Source organism: Schistocerca piceifrons, chromosome 7 (genome assembly GCF_021461385.2).
Source record: "Schistocerca piceifrons isolate TAMUIC-IGC-003096 chromosome 7, iqSchPice1.1, whole genome shotgun sequence".
Taxonomy (NCBI): domain Eukaryota; kingdom Metazoa; phylum Arthropoda; class Insecta; order Orthoptera; family Acrididae; genus Schistocerca; species Schistocerca piceifrons.
The window spans coordinates 463730041-463753249 of NC_060144.1; the positions used below are offsets into that span (position 1 = coordinate 463730041).

A 23209-nucleotide genomic window follows, 5' to 3' on the forward strand; every position below is an offset into this window, starting at 1 on the left:
AAAGAAGTGTTGACGTATGGCATCTTGATTCAAGAAAAAGAAATCATGAAATAAAACTCTTTCAAATTTTGTGACTGAAAGAACATGGAGAAATACGCTCTTTACATAATTTACTAATTCACATGATGGAGAAAAAAAAACAAACAAACATATATTTCATTGTCATGAATGAGCTCAAAAGTGAATTCAAATGCACAGTTTTCAGACATTAATACACCATTAATAACTTTCAAGATATCTGCTGGAAGATCACTTCTGAATGTGTGGTTATTGGTCAGCAGATCATTACACAGATATCTAATGTTACAAATTCCTTCAGCTTGTTAAAAAAAGTTGAATTTCGATAGAGATGTAGGTCAGTTAGCCAAACTTATTAAAAACTCAGTTGCTGAGTTCTACTTCATGACATTTTATGTCTCTAAGCTGTGGCAGAGTCTCTCTTCCAATACTCACCATCGTGCTTTGTTTTTATATTTTCATTTTTCTTGCACAGGGTAGTATTTATTTATAAGTCATTTGAAATAAATGTCTCATCTGAAATGCATTACCACAAAAACTCCACAATGATACTATGCACCTTTGGACATAAAAAAAGTCTAAAATATGTAACCTCATCTCACAAAATGTTATGAAAAGCTATTCATGTGACAAACTAATGTTTTATCTGAAAAGTGTAAAATTACACAGTCGTCTCCAGTATTGAAATACTTGGCCATTAGCATTACAAAATATGGTTTATGTAGTTGCAGTGATTGCTCCATGAAACCAATTTCACTCTTTGTGAAGTGAGTAACAAAATATTCATGTAATTTGCTACCATCTCCAGCAATGGAGGAGAACATTTCTTTTGTTTCTTCTTGGGTTACATTCTGTAAAATAAAGAGAGGACAATTTCAGTATTATGATTTTCAGACATAAAAGTGCAACTAAACCAAGACAAAAGTGATATAAACAACATTAATAAGTACTACAGTACTGTTCAGAATGCATCCTAGAACTGAGAGACATAGCTTGATCTTGTGAGATCACAGTTTTTTCCCTTTTGTTATCTAGGCTGCGATGCACAAAGTTGAAATGAACCAGATAAATAAAGTCATCATGGCAGATAAGAATGTTATCCAAATGAAGGTTTTGGTGACATGTCAGTACAATAAAAATCTTGGGTTTCTTCCCACATCAGTTCACTAAGGTGAACAATGTTTCCGAAGGTATATACACTCCTTTCAATCTTCTGGCAAAATGCTAGTATTTTGCTATCCAACTCCTTGTATAGTCACCAGGAGTGACTGAAATTCAAACCCCCATGACAAACCCTACACAACAGTTTGTCACCTGACCCTGTGTTTACATGGAGAGCAGCTTGCATTTGCTCTCCATTGTCACCACATGAAATGCAGCATGTCACTCCCATCTTATTGCTTCCAGTGCAGATTGACAAGATGAACTGAAGAAAAGAAACTTAGGTAAAGACTGAAGAAAGATACCATAACTGCCTTCTTACTGTATGCTAGAAAGATACCATAACTGCATTCTTACTGTATGCTAACTCAGCCTTCACAAGAATTGGTCAAGCTCTAAACAAGAAGGAATCAAGTCATCTTCTGATCACCAACAAACACTAACAAATGTTTGAGCATCATAAAATACAACCTTGGGCTTCGTAGATCTGAGATCTATTACATTCCTTTCTAATATGGAAAGTCTTTACATCAGACTGACACAGGGCTGTATTCTGTACATTGTACTGAACATACGTGCAATGTAATACAAAGTTATAGATGAATCATGTTTGCTGAGCAGTGTTTAATGGAGGAGCATAAGTTTAATTTCAATAATATGTCTGTGGTCTGCCCAGCAAATGGATTCTGCAACACTAGAGTTCAGGAGGCATTTAGATCAAGTGTGACACCAAACCTCATGAGACGTGGTAGGGATGTTTGCCTTCAGTGCAGTTCATAAACCTGCATTGGAAGAAGTAAGACAGGTATTTCATTGAGCATCAGCGCAATATGTAAGCCATATAAACCTAGGGCTGGGTGTTGGTTAAATTGCTATTGAGGGGCCAATGTGGTGACCCACCATCAATGGCCAAAGACAACCGCCTATGGGTATTGGCACTTTTACAAAAGATGGAAGTGTATAGCACAGGCCTTCCAAAACATTACAGGCTCACTGTGAACTAACACAGCAAGAAATCCAAGAAGAGTCAAAAGCTTTAATCATACATGCCAAGGGAAGTGACAAGAAAGGAATATTGTCCTTTTGTGAAGCCTGGAAAGGAAACACACTCCTCACATAGTTAAAGACGAATCAGCATAACATACAGACTTTTTCAAGCTATTAGAAAGGATGGTAAACTGGTGAATTCTTGGGTGTCTCAAGTCATATGGGCTCTTATTCTGATATCAAATTTGGCTTCCATGCATTCTAATACACCACTAACCCCTGGTACATTTGGACTCCACAGCTCGAGACACTTTTGTAAATTGCCACCAACTAATTGCTGTGTCCTCTTATCTGCATAAAACACACAATAGTGCCTAGCATCATCATAACCTATCAACACTCCATGGATGTAGTTTTTGGGCCACCTGCAGATTTTCATAAGTAACTTCCTATCTCTATCTAGGCTTTGTGTCCAGATTGGAGTGATATAAGTGGATAATGTGAACAGGAGGATGGAGAATCCCAGGTATTTGCTCTGAGTGTCACAGTGTTTGGCATCAGTATGAAAGCAGTTCATGACCATAGTGGGCCAGATGGTCTTACCATCACTATATGTGGACAACTTTTGCCTCCAGCACAGTGCTGCACAATAGGCACTACTGAGCATCACCTCCAGCACCCAAAGGCACAAAACTGAGTAGAGAAATATGGACTTCAGTTATCTCTATCAAAAGCCCATTTATGGTCCCTGAGCTCTATGTGGGCAACAAATTACTAGAACTGATTGAACACTGTTTCCTGAGTTTTCTCCTTGACAGCAAGCTGATGATTGCCACCTGTATTTATGTCAACTGAAAGCCAACTGCATGATGAAGCTCAATACACACTGGTTCCTCAGTAGCACCAATTGGAAAGGTGATCACATGACTCAGCAACATTTTTACAATTCACTATGGGTTGTTATGTATGATCAAGTTGCTCTTTTAGTATAATATTTCCTCAGTCTGGTCTACCATAGTGGCATGACACTGACAACTGGAGCTTCCATGTGAACTCTATGAACAATCTGCTGGGAGAGACAGGAACCCCATCACTAAGAGTCTTGTGACATCAGTTACACATAAATTATGCAATAACAATCCACCAGATGCCCAAACATGTATGTTACTAAGTTTTTTTTCACCAACAATCCATCAGATGCCCAATCACATATGTTACTAAGTTCTTTTTCATCACCATCAGGACACACTCTTTATGAACCAAACATTGAATAAGTAAACCAGCCTGGACAAAAATAGAAGCTCTGAGAAATGACCTATAACCTCGTTCACTGGTTTATGCACACAAAACTCTTCCTAGGGTACCTCCATGGTAACTGAATCATTCTGTGATGCTTCTAGCCTGCCTCTGGGGTCAAGGGAGAACACTTTCTGATGACTGCTTTGCTCAGTTCTCAAATACTATCCCAACCCAAAAAAAGTCTACATTTATGGTTCAAGAATTAACAGTTGAGTTGGCTTTGCTTTCAGTCACACAGGTGGCTCTGAACAGTGATCCATACTGAATGCATGTAGTGTGTTTACTGTTGAAATTTCAGCCATCACCCAATCCCTGCATCACCTCAGTAGAGAAAGAGCTTCCTATTTTGCTGTGATTCAATGAGATGCTTACAAACCACTGTTAAATGTTACCAACATTAAATACTGGTATCTGACATCCAGGACCAGTTAGCAGTTTCACCATGCTGCTGCTTCCTTACGTTCATACACCTGGCTGATCAAATGGCCAAACAAGCCATGAAAAGATTTTTAGATCTTTGAATAGCTGCTGCTGATGTACACTTACAACAAAGGCATTTAATTTTAAAATTATTGCTTGAGGAATAGCAAATTACAGCCACCCCTAACAAATTAAGACAGGTTAAGTGAATCACAGTTGTTTGAATGACATCCCAAAGATGTCACACCAGGTAGACCCACACATTTCATCATAATGAAAATGACTCCAACCTAATTTGTTTATGACCCCCTGGACAATGGCCCATATTCTTGGGGAATGTACCACATTGTTCAGCATGAGGAAGGAGCTGAAGTTGGATACATTCATAGCTCACAATCTCAGACACAAAATAGCCATAAAATAAATTTTGTATTTCATGAAAACGTAGTACTTCTATAATTGTGTTGGTGTAGGAGATAGGCATGTAGGATGAGCCCCAGCCAAGGGCAGCCACCCACTGGACCACTACCATGCACTGATATTCTCTACATACCATTCACTGATGTCTAGCTTGGGGGAAAGGAGCTAGGGCTGCTCCTGCAGACTTAGGCCTGAGAGTCACCAACCTTGCAGCCCCCCTCCCACACAACCACCTTTGCCTGACACTTCTACAAGGCCACCATTTTGCTTTCATACCACAGTGCATCAGAAAGTCTGTCATTATTTATCACCATGCCGATTAGAATGGGGTCAACATTTTACTACTACATTTCATTTTCAGGAACAGAAGAAAGCTATTGCTTCTGCATCATACCATCTATTTGAAAACATTGCAGAAACTGAGCCCCTAAGTACCACATGGTGCAGTCAACAATATTTTTCCCCTTTTTGAAGCCTAATAACAACAGTGTGAAAATCATAATATGGGTTCTTCATATCATGTATAATCTTTACAAAACAATGAAAATTTTGGAGGGAGGTGTGAAAGTTAGATTTGGAGGAAAGAATAGTGCAGACGATTCTGAGGAGTGTTGGACATATCTCAAAGAAATCAGTACATGTTAAATCTGGGAACTGGTGGAAGACAGGGAAACATTGAAACTGAAATTAGTGAGTTTTCAAAGGAATGACATGGTGGAATAAAGAGATATCATATTTTGTCTCTCTTGTGTATTGTGGTTCATATTGTGAAACCTGAGTTTCTCCTAGCATATAAAATGTTCATATAATTTGATTGAACGCAGCCCAGTGATGTCTTCAGTGTCCACTGTAATTTCAACAAGTGCACACCCTGTCATTTTCAAGGCACAAATGCAGTAAGAACACACTGTGCAAGGGAATTTGAAATCTAGGTATTCAGAGCATATTCAAAAAGGTAAAACACACACACACACACACACACACACACACACACACACACACACACAAAAGGAGAGAGGGGGAGAGGGAGTGGGGGAAAGCATACAGTATGAAGTGAAAACTCCTTATTCACTTAGATGCAGGTACTATTTGACAGTTACAATTATTTGGTGGTTTTATAAATTTAATTATTACAGTCTACAAATCAATGAAATTACTTATTCCCATACCTGATGCCTCCACTTCCTCTCCTTGTTATGGTGTTCGTGCATTTCCTAAACACCTTGAGGTGATTTATTCTTCTATAATGCTAGATTCGCCAATTTTCAGTGTTATTGGCTTTCATTTGTAAGGGATACAATTGGTTAGAGCCTGTCCCAACATGCTCATCCCTGTCCTCCAGTCATCCCTTTCCCATCCGCTCTCATATGAATCACTTGATTTTTTATGTACTCTGTCTGTACACTTTTGACTATAGTTTTTGTTTTGGCTGGACCCTAACTGGGCCACTACAATCACCAACATTATCTTGGATACTGTGGATGTCTTTTGGCTGGGCTGCAATTTCCCATTAAGCTGCAAGTGCACCACTGACAGTGGGTTGGTGATTACGGAACTATTTTCTTCACCTGTGATCACATGGCTACTGCACATGCACTGTCCATAGTGGCACTGCAACCAAAGTCACGTGATTACTGGTGAATCAGTTCACCTTCCTTTATAGGCTGTGCTGAGGCCACCAGCAGGCAGATGATTCTTCCAGTCTCGGCAATTACGCCGGGCTCTTGCAGCCCACCAGTCAGAGTCTCATCATCCGTCTCACCTGTCCATCAGTATTGCCACATCCTTGGGGGCTGCCTTGGGTGACCCATCACTCCCTTTGGTCCCTGACACTTACTAATGTTTCAGCTCTATGCCAGCACACTCAGTCGATATCGTCCCAGGCAGTCTCACTGGCCGAGCACTATCTTCCAGCTGCCGCCAATGCAGCAGAGACCAGAGCAACATCACTCTCACTGGCCTGTTGGTGTCGCCACACCCTTGGTGGTCACTGCTGATCAAGCACTGCCTTGCCAGTGGCTGCCAATGTCTGTGCTCTTGTTACCATGCGTGGGCGCATAAGGTGGTGATGTGGTTGTTCCAGTGTTCCCAACATCTGGGCCAACACCCTGCTCATCCTTCTGCATCTCCACTGGCTGTCAATGATCAAGCTCATGACTCCCGCCAGCTGCAGGTGCCTGGCCAGCCCTGTCATGTATCCAGCAGCTGCTGGTGGTTGGGTCTCTCCTCCCATTAGCCGCCGATGACACCATCACTGTTTCCCACTGTTGCGGGACACCTGTTAGTTCTTCTGTGCTTTCTGTGTCATCTTTGGCATGTTTCAGCGTGTTTCAAGCCCAAGCCTTTCTCTGGGTGCCTGTGCATTGTCGTCTTTCTTTTCAGTGGTGCATCTTCCTATCATTTGCACATGTCATCATACTATGCCTGTGGCACACCTGGTGACATCTTCACCGACACTTTGGGCCTCCTTCCTGGCTCTCCTTTGCATGTTTTTCTGCACACCATGCATCCTGGGAGCTACCATCAAGCCTTCAGTTCTAATGGCTGTCAATGCCCTTGCAGTCGCTCTTCCTTATGGTGTTCCTCGTGGGCCCTCCACCCAGGGTCTCTGGGGTAACATTTCCCCCTCTCTGTCATTTCTTTTCAGTTGAGATCGCCCCACTATCTCCTCCTAAGCTTGGAGGATTATTATAGCTAGTCCTTACCTGAGTCACTACAACCACTAAAATTACCCCTCCATGCTGCTGTTTATCTGGTGGCTGGCTGAAGGCATTTCTTTGTCAGAGGCACCAGTTCCCTGCTAGCTGTACACTCACTGCTGACAGCAGTGTGGAGGCACCAGTTCCCTGCTAAGCTGTACACTTGCTGCTGATAGCAGCATGATGATCACAGAAATATGTCCCTCATCTGCAGTCATGTGGCTACAGATGTATGTGTGCACACTATCAATAGCAGCGCTGTGATCATAGTCATGTGATTATGCACATATCAGTCTGCCTACCTTCATTGGCTGTGTTGAAGCCACAAACAAGCAGAGGTTCGCACATTCTGGGCAATTACATCAGCCACTGCAGCCCACTAGTCAGAGCTGACTCCACTATCAGCGAGAGTAAAATTGCCCTCAGTGGCCTGTAGGGCTCGCCGCATCCCAGGAGGTCACTGCTGATTCAGTGCTGCTTTGCCAGCAGCTGCCAATGCATGCTGCAGTAGCAGCTGGCTCGTTGTGCTACTGATGCTGCAAGTCTCAATGGATACCATCACACCACACTCATTGCAGTGTCAATTACCAGGTGCCTGCTGCGCCCCGCCGAGTATTACCAAGTGCCAGCCATGCCCTAACCACAGCACCACACTGGGTCCAGACCATATCCAGAAGAGCTTTATCTATTGTAATAACATATGCATTGTTATTGTTAAACTTGTGGAATAAACCCTTGCAGATTTCACTGGGAACTACTGTTTTACTTTTCTTATAGATGATTGCTCCAATTATCTTTACGTTCTTTCTGATGTTGTTTTTGTATTAATTTGTCTGCTTACTTTTAGTGTATATTTTTAAAGCCACTACAAACATAAAGTGATGCCACTGAGTGGCATGTATTGATAATTACTCTTTGAAACAGTAGCCTGCCATTAGCTGAACTCCAGTGTTGTGATTGTAAATATGTGACACTGCACTATGTGTTAAAGCTTTCTATATGTTATCTAGACTTAATTGTGAATGTTTTTGAATACTTTTACTCTTAGTGGCATGGATACATTGTGCTTACACTTTCAGGAAATGGTGTTTCATTTGAGAGATTTGCTGATGGTGGGCTATGCTCAAAACATGTCCACAAGTATAATTTTTTACAACTAGTGATCTGTTGAGTTTAGTGAGCCAATAAACCACAGACATACGATGTGCTCAGAGTTTACATAATGGTCACAGGCCTTCTTCTCAACTTTGTTGCAACTACCTATAGTCAAGAAGTCAAACAATGGGAAATCCAGTTTGGAATACCAGAAATACTATAGAATGGACAGACTCCTCTCACCATAAAGACAATACATTGAGTTATACGCTGGATCATCAAAAAGACAGTTACATACGAGCTTTCAGTGAAGGCCTTCTTCTGAAAAGAAAGAAACACAGACATTCACACAAGCAAGAACACCTTCTATCCACAACCGTTCTGACTAGAATGCTTTTGTGTGTGTGTGTGTGTGTGTGTGTGTGAGAGAGAGAGGAGGGGAGGGGGTCTATTTTGGACATTGGCCTTGTTGGCCGAAAGCTTATTTTGTGGCAGCCTTTTTGTTGTGCCTATCAGTGACAGCATCTCCACTATATTGTGAAATGCATACTCATTACTTATAGTACCTATTATCTTGTGTAACACTTCATCAAACTCAAAAGGAAGTGTTTATTTAGCAGTCTGTTAGTCAAATATAAGCTCCATTTATTTATTTGTGTTTTCAATTTTTGTCTTTAATTTTTAGCTTAAAGTTTTGTAAACATAAGTAAAAAATGTCTGCTGTAAAACAATATATGTTGTTGAGTTCTGTTTGACTGCATAGTATACAATGAAACATGTTGTTAATTACACTTCAGCAAGCAAGTTCAAAAGCTTATTAAGCATAGAATCAGTTGTAAGTAAGTCAGTTCCGAAATAAAAATGTAAGGTTGTAGGCTTAAAATTTCATACTTGTCGGTTACTTTAGAACTTTCAGCTGTACAAGTAACTGATATGAAATGTGTAATTTCTAGCATCTATACTTTTTTTAAATTTTTGATTGCACTTACCAGTTTTAGCACCTAAGGCAGATTCCTCTTTGAGGCCAGCTGTGCTCGTTGCTCCCATTCCTCTCGCCTCTGCTGTATGCGCTTGAATCTTGGAATGCTGCTTTCTTCAACCTCTGAAGCATTAGTCTCATTTTCAGTCTGGGTATTCAGTCTCTCTGCTGCTGTTTTGCTCTCAGTGCTTACAATGTGCATTTCTTTCTCTTTGTATATGTTTGCCCAAGCTCTGTGTGGAGTTCTTTCTGAAGAAATGAAGCAACTATCTGTGCGCTGTGATTCAGGAACAGTTCTATTTCTAATGCGTTTTTCGGGGCTCATGTTATCCTTTTTATAGGGTGATAAAATGTTCTCGTTTATGTTTGTGTTCTCATTGCTTGCAGTGCTGCTTCCACTTATACTTCTTTGATACTTAAAATTTGCTGGGCTGCTGTGTCGGGTATTATTCACGGGGGCAGCTACTTTAATAGGTGGTTCAGGGACTATGTCTGTGTGGTGTTTTGACTCAACAAGTGGTTCCTTAACAGGCAACTTTTTCCTCTCTTCTTTAGGTGAATCTCCACATTCATTTTCTTTGTCACTATCTCTTGATTTTGTTGCCTGAGTGTCAGAGACGGCTTGGTTTTCCCGGTTCTTTGATGAGAGACTTTGTTGACTAAGAACTTCAATATCACTATCTTTCAGTTTAAGAGATCTTCTAGCAAATACTTTGAGTAACTCAGGTTCTTCCTCATTTTTAAGGCCTATCTCTTTTGTCACTGACTTTTTACGTAGAACTACTTCGTTCATACTATTCTCAAATACACTGCCTGACTCTGATCCAAAAGTTTCTTTTGATTTTGAGCTCCTGTGGCTGTTATCTGTAGAACTTGCCTCAGAACAGACTGACTCACGTCCTGATGAAAACCTTTCAACAGGAGGAAAACAGTCTTCCTCCTTTCTGAGGATGGCGTCCCTTTGCACAGATTTTTTACGAATTACTACATCTTGTGTACCAAAATCTTTTGTACTTAGGGACCCTTCATACTTATTTATGGTCTTCATATCTTCAGATTCATTTAGGATATTATCATTCAAAGGGATGTGAGAATCTGGAGAATCAAAACTAGACGATTGTTTCTTAAAAGCAAACTTTGATGGGTGGCGTGCTGTTTGCGTTTCAGATGATATTGAAACAACTGAGTAATTTCTATTCTGTTGACTTGGAGTTGCTGTTAATGATATACTTCTCTTTGTTTTCACAGGATTGTTTATTCCTGCTTCTGGCTTTGCTATTTCTTCAAATGTAGAAGCAGGTTCACATATCTTCTGTATGCCATCCGATGTGTGGCCAACAGGTTTTCCAGTTACATTTCTACCATCAGCACCATCCTTAACTGCTTTGAACTGTTCTTCTCTAAAGAGCTTCTGCTTAATGGAAGATGTTGTTCCATGTGTTTCCTGGGATGTCTCAGAAATGAGTGATGTCCTTTTTGCTTGTTCATCAGCTTCATCTGTCTGTTCAGTCTTTATACCTAACTTCTCATCAATACTTTTCAAACGACTTCTTTGTGGATCAGGTTTATCAGTATCAAAAATTACATTCACTGCAGGCTGACTATCAACACGATTCAGCTGGATTCTGAGAAATTCAGGAACGTGTTCTGATGCTGTAGCAAGCCGAGGTTCACGTTTTGTTGGTTGTGGTCGGGGAGTAAAATTGTGTGCAAGTAAATCTTTTTCCTGCTGAGATAATCCAGGGGATGTTTTTGGTAAATCAGCACTTTTCCTGGCATTATCAAAACTCTTTGCGGTACTTTCTTGTCCACTTAGCATTTCAGGTAAATTTGACTCAGTTTTTGTTGATTCTTGTGCAGTTATCACCAGCTCGTTTGGCTGTTGAGTTGCATCATTTATTGCTGCTATAGAAGGCTGAGTGTCTACTGAAAGGTCAGCTTTTACAACTTCCTCCATTGTATTTTCGCCTTTATAGATATCCATGTTATGCTGCTGCATGAAATGTGAACCATTCCCTTTTAAGTTTGTTTTAGTTTCTTCATGTTTTGTGAATGTTTGTGTGATAGTGATACCATCCGTGCCAGGTGGCAACACTACATGTTGAGTGTAGTTGGTATCATTTTCACTACCTGAGGATGTTTTTGCTGGTTTAGAGTCCAGCACAGATGAAGTATCAGTACTGATACTTTCTGAAGAGGCAGCCTTTTCAAGAGATCCTACATTTTCCTTAGCTAGAGGAACTTCAGGAGATGAAACACTTGTGAATATATTTTCAATTGTCTTTTCTTTTAGAACGCTTGTTGTTGATACATAAACATTGTTTGCAAACAGGTTTGTCTTCTCATTGGTAGCGGTTTCATCGTAAAACAATAATTCTTTTTCCATTGGTTTTGTACTCAGTGGTCTTTCACTACTGATTGTCATAATGTTTGTTTCATCAGCAGATATTGTTGCTGAAATTGTGCTTTTGTAAGATATTGTTGTCTCTTCTACTTCTCTTACATCTTCCTGAAAGCTCAGATCTTGGCTTTCTTTAACAATGTTACTTAATGTATTGCTTGTATTTGATGCTGGTTTTTTGTGAGTTTTCTGTGAAAAATCTATATCAGTTCTAAAGCTCTGAGACTTTTTGACTGGAAATTTTGGAGAGCTTGGTTTCTCAACTGTGTTCACCAAGGAACTGCATTCTCTTTCATCAGTTTCATCATACGCACTAGGAAGTGGTTGCTCACGAGGTAGTGCTTCACCAATTCTGAAGGAAGATTTGTATTCATTTTCATTGGAGAGAGAATCTTGACTTTCAGATCTTTTATCTGCATTTATATGCTGCAATGAAGTGGAATTAAGTTCTTTGCTACCTCCTGCACTATGTGATGTCCACACATGTTTTGGAGGAGAAACAGAGAGATTTCCATGCATCACATCTGGAACTACTTTTTCTGCTACACTTACATTATCATTTTTGTCAGTCACTAAAATATCTGAGCCATAATCATTTGGAGGAATGGAAGTAACTTCAGGGACTTCAAGAACTTTTCCTCTTTTTTCTATTTCAGGACTTGGCGGTAAATTAATTGGCTCTACTCTCTGACGTGAGGCAGCAGAACTTCGTGGCTGTAATTTGGTATTATGATGCCTAGATGACGCAGAAGTAAAATCAGTGAAAAAGTCATTGGCATATTGCCCACCTTCATTTATTCGCTTTGGTACGAGTGGTGGAGCTGAAATCTGTTTGTTTAAGTTATCACCAAGATTGCTGTCTACATCATCTGATTTTTCCTTTTTCTTTTTCCCACTACGTCTCGACAAGAGCCGTCCGAAAAAGGTTGTTTCCTCTTTCTTTTCATCTTTTTCTTTATTTTCATCCTTATCTTCTGCAATGTCTGCTTTCTCATCTTCATCCTCTTCCCCAACAATGCCAAACATTTCCCTTGATTTTGTGAGAGCTTCTAGGGCAATTATACTTGACATATTCATTTCAAGTTCTGAAGCAGATGCTGCTCGTTTGTAGCGGCTGCTTGAAGATGCTTCAGTCTGTCTGTATGCAGCATTTGACCGGCTTCGAGGCAGTTTGTTCACATGTTCTCCGGGAGTGAGAGCTAATCCAGGAGGGAGAGATGCAGATTTTTGTTGAATTTCAATAGGCAGATTCACAAGAGGTGGCAGCATGTGTTCAGTTGCAGTGGAAGGCCAAGCAGGAATTTCAGTGTCATCATTCTTGCTAAATTCAGATGCGTTTTCTGCAAGCATCAGTAAATAAAGCCATGCATCAGCGCTTATGAACATGCAAGCTTTAATATAAATGTTTCATTACAAGGTATTAAATTAAACAAACACATATGTATATAAATAATCAGCCGTGCTCACTGAAAAGACGTAACATGCAGATTTGGAAAATATGCCGTTGGTGTAGCTACAGAAGAAAGACTGTTAAACACAAAATAAAATCCTGAAAGCACTGAATAAATGTAAGTGATTTTGTGGTATGAGAGCAAAGTCTGAACTCGTTGTACATGCAGTGTAGTGAAATGGGAAGGGAAAAGCACACATTAAGAAAAATGTGACATGTAAATATCATGATATTTCAACTCACACAACAATGTGAATATTATTAGAGCTATATACACTTAGTCATATTTCAAAATGTAGAAAAAATGTATTATTGCAAATTAGTGATAATGTGTGATTAATTATAAACATTGGATCATACAAAGAGAAGGAACTTAAATCCTAATCTTTCTCCCTTTCTGCATGACTAAGTAAAAGAGCTACATGATATACAGTATGTTTGGAGAGAACATTAGACTTAGATCAAAAGAACATCAGTTTACCAGTAGTAAATAATGATAAAACATTCTTCACTATACTAGAGCACATTAAAAAGTTACCAGACTTGCACAATATTGGCATTGATATCAATGATAAATGTCATACATTCTGCATGATAATCTCAACAAGTGTCAACTGCATTTGCAGAATAGTTTTGTTCACATATCTTTCGAAAGTGATGACTGTGTCTATTTCATTCAGATTGATAAATCCCGGAAATGTATATTTGTTCTGAGTAGTTTATCATATGTGGGAATTCATCCTAAGCTGGTGAGGATTTACAAGGACTCAGATTCTTCATACCCAGCATTTGGAAGAAAAAAAAATCAGATATGGCTGTACTACTCCACATGAAGGACACACTAAAAATAGAAGCACAAATCAAACACTGAGAAAGTGTACTGTGTGACACTGAAGCATTTGCAATTAAGAGTTTATGAAACAGCTGATACCAGAGAAAATATCAGCAATCACAGCAATGAGGGTGGCACTCATTACAAGAAAAATTAAGTAAGTCCTGCAGTGTAAAACAATGGATAAAAATCCTTCATCTTGACAATTCACTTGTCACCTTAGATGTGTTGCAATTGGAAAAGTGAGTAAATTAAAGTATACATTTTTAGAATAACCACTGTATTCACCAGATCACTTGCTGATTGCACTCTATTTCTGAAACTAAGTACAATTTTGGCTGAAAAGCCTTTTGAGTTCACAGAAAACTTTATCGCTGCCTTGATGGGAATTCTGCCAAGTGTAGTGCCTTCCTTAACCATTTGTCCCTTCACACAGTAAAGTGCAAAAATATAAACTGGGACTATATTCCAAAAGTAAATAGATTTTTCTGCCCAAAAAGCCACAGTCATTCACTGCTTAACTGATAACTTTTCAACTTGCTCTTGTAGTTTGACTACATGCAATGAGGTGACAAAAGTCATAGGATAGTGATATGCACATCTACTAGTGATGGTAGTATCATGTACACATGGTATAAAAGGACAATGCATTGGCAGATTTGTCATTTGTACTCAGGTGATTCATGTGAAATGGTTTCCAACTGAGCATGGCCACATGACAGAATTAACACACTTTGAACGCAGAATGTTAGTTGGAGCTAGACACATGGGATATTCCATTTAAGAAATCATAAGGGAATTCAGTATTCTGAGACCCACAGTGTCAAGAGTGTACTGAGAATAACAAATTTCAGGCACAACCTCTCACTGCAAACAATGCAGTGGCTGACAGCCCTCACCTAATGACTGAACGCAGTAGCGTTTGCGTAGAGTGGTCAGTGTTATCAGGCAAAGAAACTGCATGAGATAACCACCAGAGTCAATGTGGAATGTATGATGAATGTATCCATTAGGACAGTGAGGCAAAATTTGGCATTAATGGGCCATGGCAGCAGACGACTGACATGAGTGCCTTTGCTAATAGCACTACATTGCCTGCAGCACCTCTCCTGAGCTCATGATCATATCGGTCGGATGCTAGACAGCCATGGCCTGGCCAGGTGAGTCCTGATTTCAGATGGTAAGAGCTGATGGTAGGGTTGAAGTGTGGTGCAGACACCATGAAGCCAAGGACCCAAGTTGTCAACGAGACACTGCAAGCTGGTGGTTGCTCCATAATGGTGTGGGGTGTATTTACCTGGATTGGACTGGGTCTTGTGGTCCAACTGAACTGATCATTAACTGTAAATGTTTATGTTCAGGTACTTGAAGACCATTTGCAGCCATTCATGAACTTCATGTTCCCTAACAATGATGGAATTATCACCGGGCCACAATTGTTCGAGATTAGTTTTAAGACTGGCCAATTTAAGTAAATGTTTTGACCACCCAGATTGCCTCACATGAATCCCATCAAACACGTATGGGACATAACTGAGAGGTCAGTTCAGGCACAAAATTCTGTACCAGCAACACTTTCACAATTATGGATGGCTGTAGAGGCAGTGTGGCTTAATATTTATGCAGGGACTTCCAACCTTGTTGAGTCCTTGTCATGTTGAGTTGCTGCACTATGCTGGGAGAAAGAAGTCTGACACAATATCAGGAGATATGCCATGAATTTTGTCACCTCAGTGTAAAGTAAAACGTTTACAAGATACGTTATATAAGTGGTCATGATTCTCAGTTGGTTCAGTAACTTTCTTTTCAGAAATGCATTCCACATCCATATAAGAAAGTACCATAAAATAATGAAAATGAAAACAGTTGCAAGGTCCAAAAATAAATGGAATGAAAAGCAGAAATGTTTGAGTGTCATACGTAGTGGAAGTTAAGTAGCACTTGTATAAAATCAAGTCCTGTAGAATGTACTAAGTTGAAGTGAACTGAAGAGACAGCTCTTACTTATAGAGTTCAGAAAACTTTTTGGATAATAGAATAAAACAAATGACATGTGTCATGAACAACATATTTGTTTCCAGAATGAATTTTCTCTGTGCACTTAAGTGTGAGATGATTTGAAACTTTTTGGCAGATTAAAACTGTGTGCCTACCTGGTACTCAAAATGCAGATCTGTACCCTTTGTGGGCAAATGCGCTGCTCACTGAACTTTCCCAGCATGACTCATAATATACCCTCACTGCCTAACTTCCACCAGTACCTTTTCCCTAGAGTCCAAACTTCACGCAAGTTCCCTTGCATACCATATGGAATTAGTACTCCTCGAAGAATGGATATTGCACAGAACTGACTTAGACATAGCCTAGGGGACTGTTTCCAGAATCTGACAAGAAGTTTCAAATCAGTGCTGTCTATGCTGCAGAGTAAAAATTCACTATGGAAATAATCCGTAACATTCTGTGCTATGTCTGTGACATAAGCAGGAGAAAATCTGTTTTGGAAGGTAGGAGAGAGGTACTGGCAGAACTAAGACTCTGGAGGTAGGTTGTGAATCATGCCTGGCTTGATCAGTCTGTAGAGTACTGCCCATGAAAAGCAGAGGTTTTGGGTTCACATCCTGATCTGGTTTGCAGTTTTAATCTGGCAGGAATTACATATTTGTTGATTACACATGGATAACTGTTGGTAACTTGAGATTTATATTGCTCAATGTGATTCATTTTTCCAGCTTTGCTTGATTTGCAAGCTGAACAAGGAGCTTTATTAGCTCCTGTTACTCCCCTTTGTATTACTTTTTTCATAAACATAAACAAAATTAAGAATATTACACCTTGGCACTCATAGACAAGGTATTGGTAAAATATACCTTTCCTTTGTTTCACCTCTGGACTTGTACTCCTACAAGATGCTTCTTCATTTACTTCTGGGGTTGTAGGCAGGGAGCTCCCAGCAGAAATCTATGAACATGGAAGAAGCTAGTCAGTTACAATTATGATACATGTTGTTCTAATATTTTGTTGCTAGCTATTAAAAAATTGTGTAAAGAGATCACAATTTTTGGAAGGAATGTGTTACTATTATGTACTTTATGAGTAAAGAAGTGTAACAATGCCCAACAATCATATGATATTATAACCTTGGGTGTAGGCTAGATTTTGGATTTCATATCAAAACTCAGATATGATAGCAACAACAGATAGGGTAATTACCCCTCATTTTGCAGTACCTGCCCTTTTTATGCTTATGCACTAAAATAGGGCGTAAGAAATTTAATGGTCTCGGTCAAGAGATACTTTTTGCCATTACTTTCACTAATTATATGTTTCTGCAACCTTGGTTTTGTTTTTTAGTGGGGCAGATCTGGTAAAGATTTAAGTTACTCTTCAGTTCTTGAAACTGCTAAATCTGTCTGATTACCCAAGCAAAATTTGTTGAATTGCACACCACTATAAATCGATGTGCCAGTGAATTATTTAATTCAGTGTTTTATAGTTGTGAATTGATACTATGTATACTAAGTGTTAACAATTAATTTCTCTGGTGACTATAAAATCTTTGCTTTTCAAGTTTGTACCATTACGCACATCATCATCTCCAATTACAAGACAAATAACCTGACAAATAAAACATGCACAATAAATTTTGCTTAGTATGTAAAGCAAATCAAGTGGATAGTACTGATTGGTGTTTATGACTTTAAGCTAAAAGGGGCTGTCAGCTAGTTGTAAAAAGAGAACAGAGGGCAATGAGAAAGGATTTAGCCAACAAATGGAATGATTGAAAGGAAAAAAATTATGATCTACTCATAATAGCATCTGTGAGAAAGAGAAGGCTGTTACTGTGCTACTCACAATGACCAACAAACTATACTCCAGCTCCTGCAGTCTTAAACCAGAGGCTCAGACAGTTGGGTGAGGTTCTCGGATGCAGGTTTCTTTACCTCCACCATTGACAGAAAGTTGTAGAACCAACACCCTCTGCCCCCTTAACGCCTTAAATGACCAGGCACAAGAAATGGCTACTGGGGTACTGGAGTAGATGTGCTGTAAACATTTAGATTTTTAGGATAGAGAAATCCCTCCACAGGCATAATAACAATCGTTCTAATCTCAGACAAGGAAGAATGCTGTCCTCATTAATTAAAGAGAGTAGCATTCATCATGGCAGATCAGAGAAAGAAAATGTTAATATAGTATTAGTTACCTTCAGGGGTGTCTTTGGAAAGGTTCCAGAACTAGTCTTGCTGATAAGTGGCAACAATGTCCACATAATACTAAGGACAGAAACCTGGCTGTAAACAGGTGTTAATAGCAATGAAATACTAAATTCAGATTGGAATGTACAGTAAATTGCAGGGATAGATTGAATGCCAGTAGTGGGGGCATGTTTATAGCTGTAAAAAATGTGATAATAATTAGTGATGTTAGTACAGATTCTGAATGCTAAATAATTTGGGTGAAGATAGTGTTAAAGATGGATCAAACATGGTCAATAGATGCTCTTATTAGACCCCCTGCCTCAGTAACAATAGTAGTGCAGCATTTGGGGAGAAACTGGAAAAATATTTTATTTAAATCTCCAGGTTATAATATTAGGTGGAGACTTTCACTTACCATCTGTGGACTGGGATACTCAAGTGATTTAGATGGGTAGTCAGGACAGAGAACCATGTGAATCTGTTCTAGATGTTTTATCTGAAAAGTATCTTGAGCAGCTTATCAGGCAACTGGCATGTGAAGGCAACATATTAGATCTCTTTGTAATCAATAAGAATGAAGTTTTTGGCTCATTTAGCATAGAACATGAAATCAGTGATCATAAGGCCATTACAGTTATCACTCAGCATGGTGGATGAAGAAAGATAGGAAGTTATTTGTGCTTAGCAAAAGTGACCTAAAACAGATAGCAGATTACCTGTATGGTGAACATGAAAATTTCATCGCTAGTACTGATGATGGTCAGCATCAATGGACTAAGTTCTAGACTATTGTATAATATGCTTTAGAAAGGCACATGCTGTACAAAGTTGCAAGGGTTGGGTTGACCTGCCATGTTAGACAATTAGTATGAAAGAGAACTTTACTGTAAATCTGAACATAGTCAAAGCTTGACACACAAACAAAGACAGAGCAAAGCCAAAATTAATGTGAGGCGAGTCAAGTGTGAAACATTCAACAAATTGGAAAGTAAAATTCCACCTACTGGCTTGACAAAAATCCTAAAGTTTTGGTCTTATGTTGAATCAGTATGCGGATTGAATCCATATGTCCAGATACTTTTTGACCATAATTGCATCAAAATGGCAGATGACAAAGACAAGGCTGATATAGTAAATGTCTTTTTTCGATATTGTTTTACTGAGGAAGATCATGCAGTAGTTCCTCCTTTAAATCATTGCATAAATGTCAACATGACAGATATTGAAATAAGTGATCACTGCTCCTCTTCTAGCAGCAGTGTGCTGCAGGTTGCTAGAGAAGAGAAGCATTCCTAATGGTTGAAAAAAAGCACAGGTCATTCTCTTTCTCAAGAATACTCATTGAACATAAACACAAATTTGTAGGCCCATGTCTCTGGTGACAGTCAGTACCCAGGTTGATGCCATGTTCCTTTACTTCTGGAAGGTGTTCGAAATAATTCTGTAGTTCTTGATGAACAAAATGTCAGCATATGGAATATCAGACCATTACATGTGATTCTTAAGGCAGAGTTACCTTCATACAAAGAAATATCTTCAGATGCACCTCAAGGGAGTGTTATCAGACACTTATTGTTCACAAATTCTATAAATGACCTGGTGGATAATTTCGGAAGTTCCATGAGGCATTTCACAGATAATGCTGGTGTATACAGAGAAGTCGCAACACTAGAAAATTGTAGTGAAATGCAGGAAGACCTGTGGAGGATTGAGGCTTCACGCGTGGAGTGGCAATTGACTTTCAACAAAAACAAATTTAATTTACTGCATGTACATAGACAGAAAGACCCATTATTGTATGATTACACTGTTGCAGAACAATCACGGAAAGCAATCATGGCCATAAATTATTTAGGAGCTGTGTACAGAGTTGCTTGAAATGGAAAGAGCACTTAAACTAATTGCAGTTGAGGCAGGTGCTGGAGTGAGATTCACTGGAAGACTCCTCAGGAAGTGTAGTCCATCCACAAAGGAAGTAGTGTAATAAACCCTCATTTGATCAATACTTGAATACTGCTTGTCGGTCTAAGATCCATACCAGATAGGATCGATAGAGGAAATATAAAAGATCCAAAGCAAAGAATTGTGTTTTGTTACAGGATCATTTTGTAAATGTGAGGCTGTCGTGGAGTGCTCTGACAACTCCAGTGTCAGGTGCTATCAGAGAGGCATCATGGTGTGCTTTACCGTTAAAAGTTCGAATGCCTCTTCCTATACATATCTTGCAAATAAACATTGAGGATAAAATTAAAGAGATTCAAACTTACACATACGCTTGCCAGCAATCATTATTCCCAGAAACTCTTCGTGACTGGAGCAGGAAAAGGGAAAGTGGCAATGATGCACAAAGCACCCTCCACCATAGATCACAAGGTGGCATGTAGAGTGTAGATGTGGATGTAGTCACATATAACTGAGTCATATGATCTTATGGGAATACAAGTGTATTTATGTTTATAGTTATCAGATTTATGTGTTTAAAAAATCTGTAAGTGTATATAAGATAAGGAAAGTAAAGTGAAGAATATGATGACACAGTTTTCAAAGAAATATATAAAAGTTCTTTCTCACATCAAACTAGTGCAGCAGTTCATATTTCCAGTGTTGTAATAACTATGAAAATACCTTTGATCTTTTATTTGTGTTTTTGACATCCCCTGACTCCATTGCTCTCACACAGTATGCCCATTACCTTTCTTCATATTTTATTTCTTTTTTATGCTCAACCAGCTGTCACCTCTTACAGGTACACTGATTTAATTTTAGCTCTCAAATCTTGTGTTTAGTTTTCCAGTTGGCATCTTGTGGCACACTACTGAACACTGGTTGCTTTTGAATCTTCTGCTACATGATTGGGCTTCTCTTCTTCAGCCTTCTTTTTCCTTTAGTTCCCACACACATTGTTACATACCACATCATTCACCATTAGAAATTAATACTGTTTTTTGAGATTGTGCTGACACAAAATTGTCATTCTTAAACAGTGGGAGAAATGCAAGGAAGAAAATATATAGGCCATATTGTTTGTTTATAAGCAGCTTACACAGACTATATGTTTGTTCTGCACAGGATCATAGAAATAAAAATGGACCAGAAAATGTTTGTAAGTCGGACCGGTTGCCTTTCTTCAGTCTATCTCCTAAGAGATCTACATCTACATCCAAACTCTGCAAAGCACAAAAAAGTGCATGGTAGAGAGTACATCCCATTGTACCAGTTAGTAGCATTTCTTCCCATTCCATTCATGTATAGAACATAGGGAGAATGACTGTTTGAATGCCTTTGTGTGTGCTGTAATTATTCTAATCTTGTCCTTGCGATCCCTATGTGAGCAATACATAGGAGGCTGTAGTATATTCCTAGTGTCATCATATAAAGCTGGTTCTTGGAACTTTGTTAGTAGTTTACATCTATCTTCAATAGTCTGCCAGTTCACTTTCTTCAGCATCACTGTAAGACTCTTGCATGGGTCAAACAAACCTGTAACCATTCGTTCTGTGCTTCTCTGTATATGTTAAATATCCCCTGTTAGTCCCATTTGGTATGGGTCCCATACACTTGAACAGTATTCTAGAACAGATTGCACAAGTGATTTGTAAGCAATCTCCTTTGTGTACTGATTGCACTGATCCAGTATTCTACGAATAAATTGAAGTCTACCACCTGCTTTACCCAAAACTGAGTCTATGTGATCGTACCATTTTATATCCCTGCAATGTGTTACGCCCAAGTATTTGTATGAGTTGGCTGATTCCAACTGTGACTCATTGATATTGTAGTCATAGGATACTATGTTTCTTTATTTTGTGTAATGCACAATTTTACATTTATGAATATTTATAGCAAGTTGCCAATCTTTGTATCTCTTTGAAATATTATCAAGATCAGACTGAATATTTAAGCAACTTCTTTTAGAGACTACTTCATTACAGATAACTGCATTGTCTGTAAAAAGTCTGAGGTCCATAAGGTCATTAATATACAACATGGACAGCAAGGGTCCCAACACACTTCCTTGGGGTGCACCCAAAATTACTTGTATGTCTGACAATGACTCCATCCAATATAACATGCCGTTTCCTCCATTCCTTGTAAATGGGCATTACCTGTGCTTTCCTCCAACCACTGGGCATGGTTTTTTTGTTCGCTGGGTCTATGATAGATTGGAGTTACAAGAGGGGCTAACTCAGCTGCAAATTCGCTATATAATGTGGTAGGGACTCCATCAGGCCCTAGAGCTTTGTTGAATTTTAACAGAATCATTTCAGCTTTTGCATTGCTACAGTCAGTTTCAGTTCCTGCATCACTCACTAGGGATTGAACCCAAACTTTGGTGCCACTAGAAGCCTTTACAAATGACCAGAATTTCTTTGGGATTTCTGATATGTCATTTGACAGTATTCTACTACTTTCATCAATAAAGGCTTGACATGTTGCTCTCTTGACAGCCAAACACATTTCATTCAGCATCGCTCTATCTACAGTCCTATGCTATGTTTTACACCTGTTATGCAGTAGTCACTGTATACAGTGAATGTATACCATGGAGGGTCCCTTCCATTATGATCTGTTCCACACTTTGCATATCTATTCAGTGCTGCTCTTTTTAAACTTGGGCCATAGTTTCTTTACATGCTCCTGCTTAAGCTAAAAGTTTCAAGTTCCTCATTGAAATATGACATGACTGATTTTTTATCTAGTGTAATGAACATATACAGGGTGAAGCGAAATTCGCGTACTCGGCTTTGCAGCGCGACTTCTCACATGCCAGTGGTAAAAAAATGTCTGTCACAAAATTTCGTCCAGCAAATATATCTGGCAGAAAAAGGACGTTAAAGAGTGGCAATCTGGCAACACTGTAACCACATGTATGGTAACTACCTCTGTCAATACACAGTAGTTGTGCTGTACAGTTGGTGCAGTAGAGGTAGAGTTTTGGGTTAGCGTGCAGAAGGTTGAGGGTTCGATCCTGGGTTGAACCATATGTTTTTTATTTGGTAAATGTAGTCCAGGTAGTACTGTAGCTGGCATTTTAATTGTCAACAGCGATTGCAGCGGGTCATCTAGAAAACACTTGCACTTACATAGCCGCATGGCCTAAGGCGCCTTGTCATGCTCCGTGCGGCTCCCCCTTTTGGAGGTTTGAGTCCTCCCTCAGGTGTGTGTGTGAGTGTGTCTCTGTGTGTGAGTGTGTGTGTGTGTGTGTGTGTGTGTGTGTGTGTGTGTGTGTGTGTGTGTTTATAGCATAA

The 23209-nt window shown here is 39.3% G+C and overlaps 1 protein-coding gene across 1 annotated transcript in view; it reads right to left on the reverse strand.

Annotated features, from left to right (window-relative positions):
- Positions 1-781: 781 nt before the first annotated feature.
- The window catches only part of LOC124804627, a 368418-nt gene continuing 345990 nt past the window's right edge, over positions 782-23209 (reverse strand). Inside the window, exons 6-8 of the mRNA XM_047264832.1 lie at positions 16629-16719; positions 9089-12819; positions 782-869 (exon numbers count right to left, since the gene is read on the reverse strand). Of these exons, the coding sequence (XP_047120788.1) occupies positions 9101-12819; positions 16629-16719 (3810 nt within the window). The 3' untranslated portion in view covers positions 782-869; positions 9089-9100. The remainder of the gene's footprint in view (positions 870-9088; positions 12820-16628; positions 16720-23209) is intronic.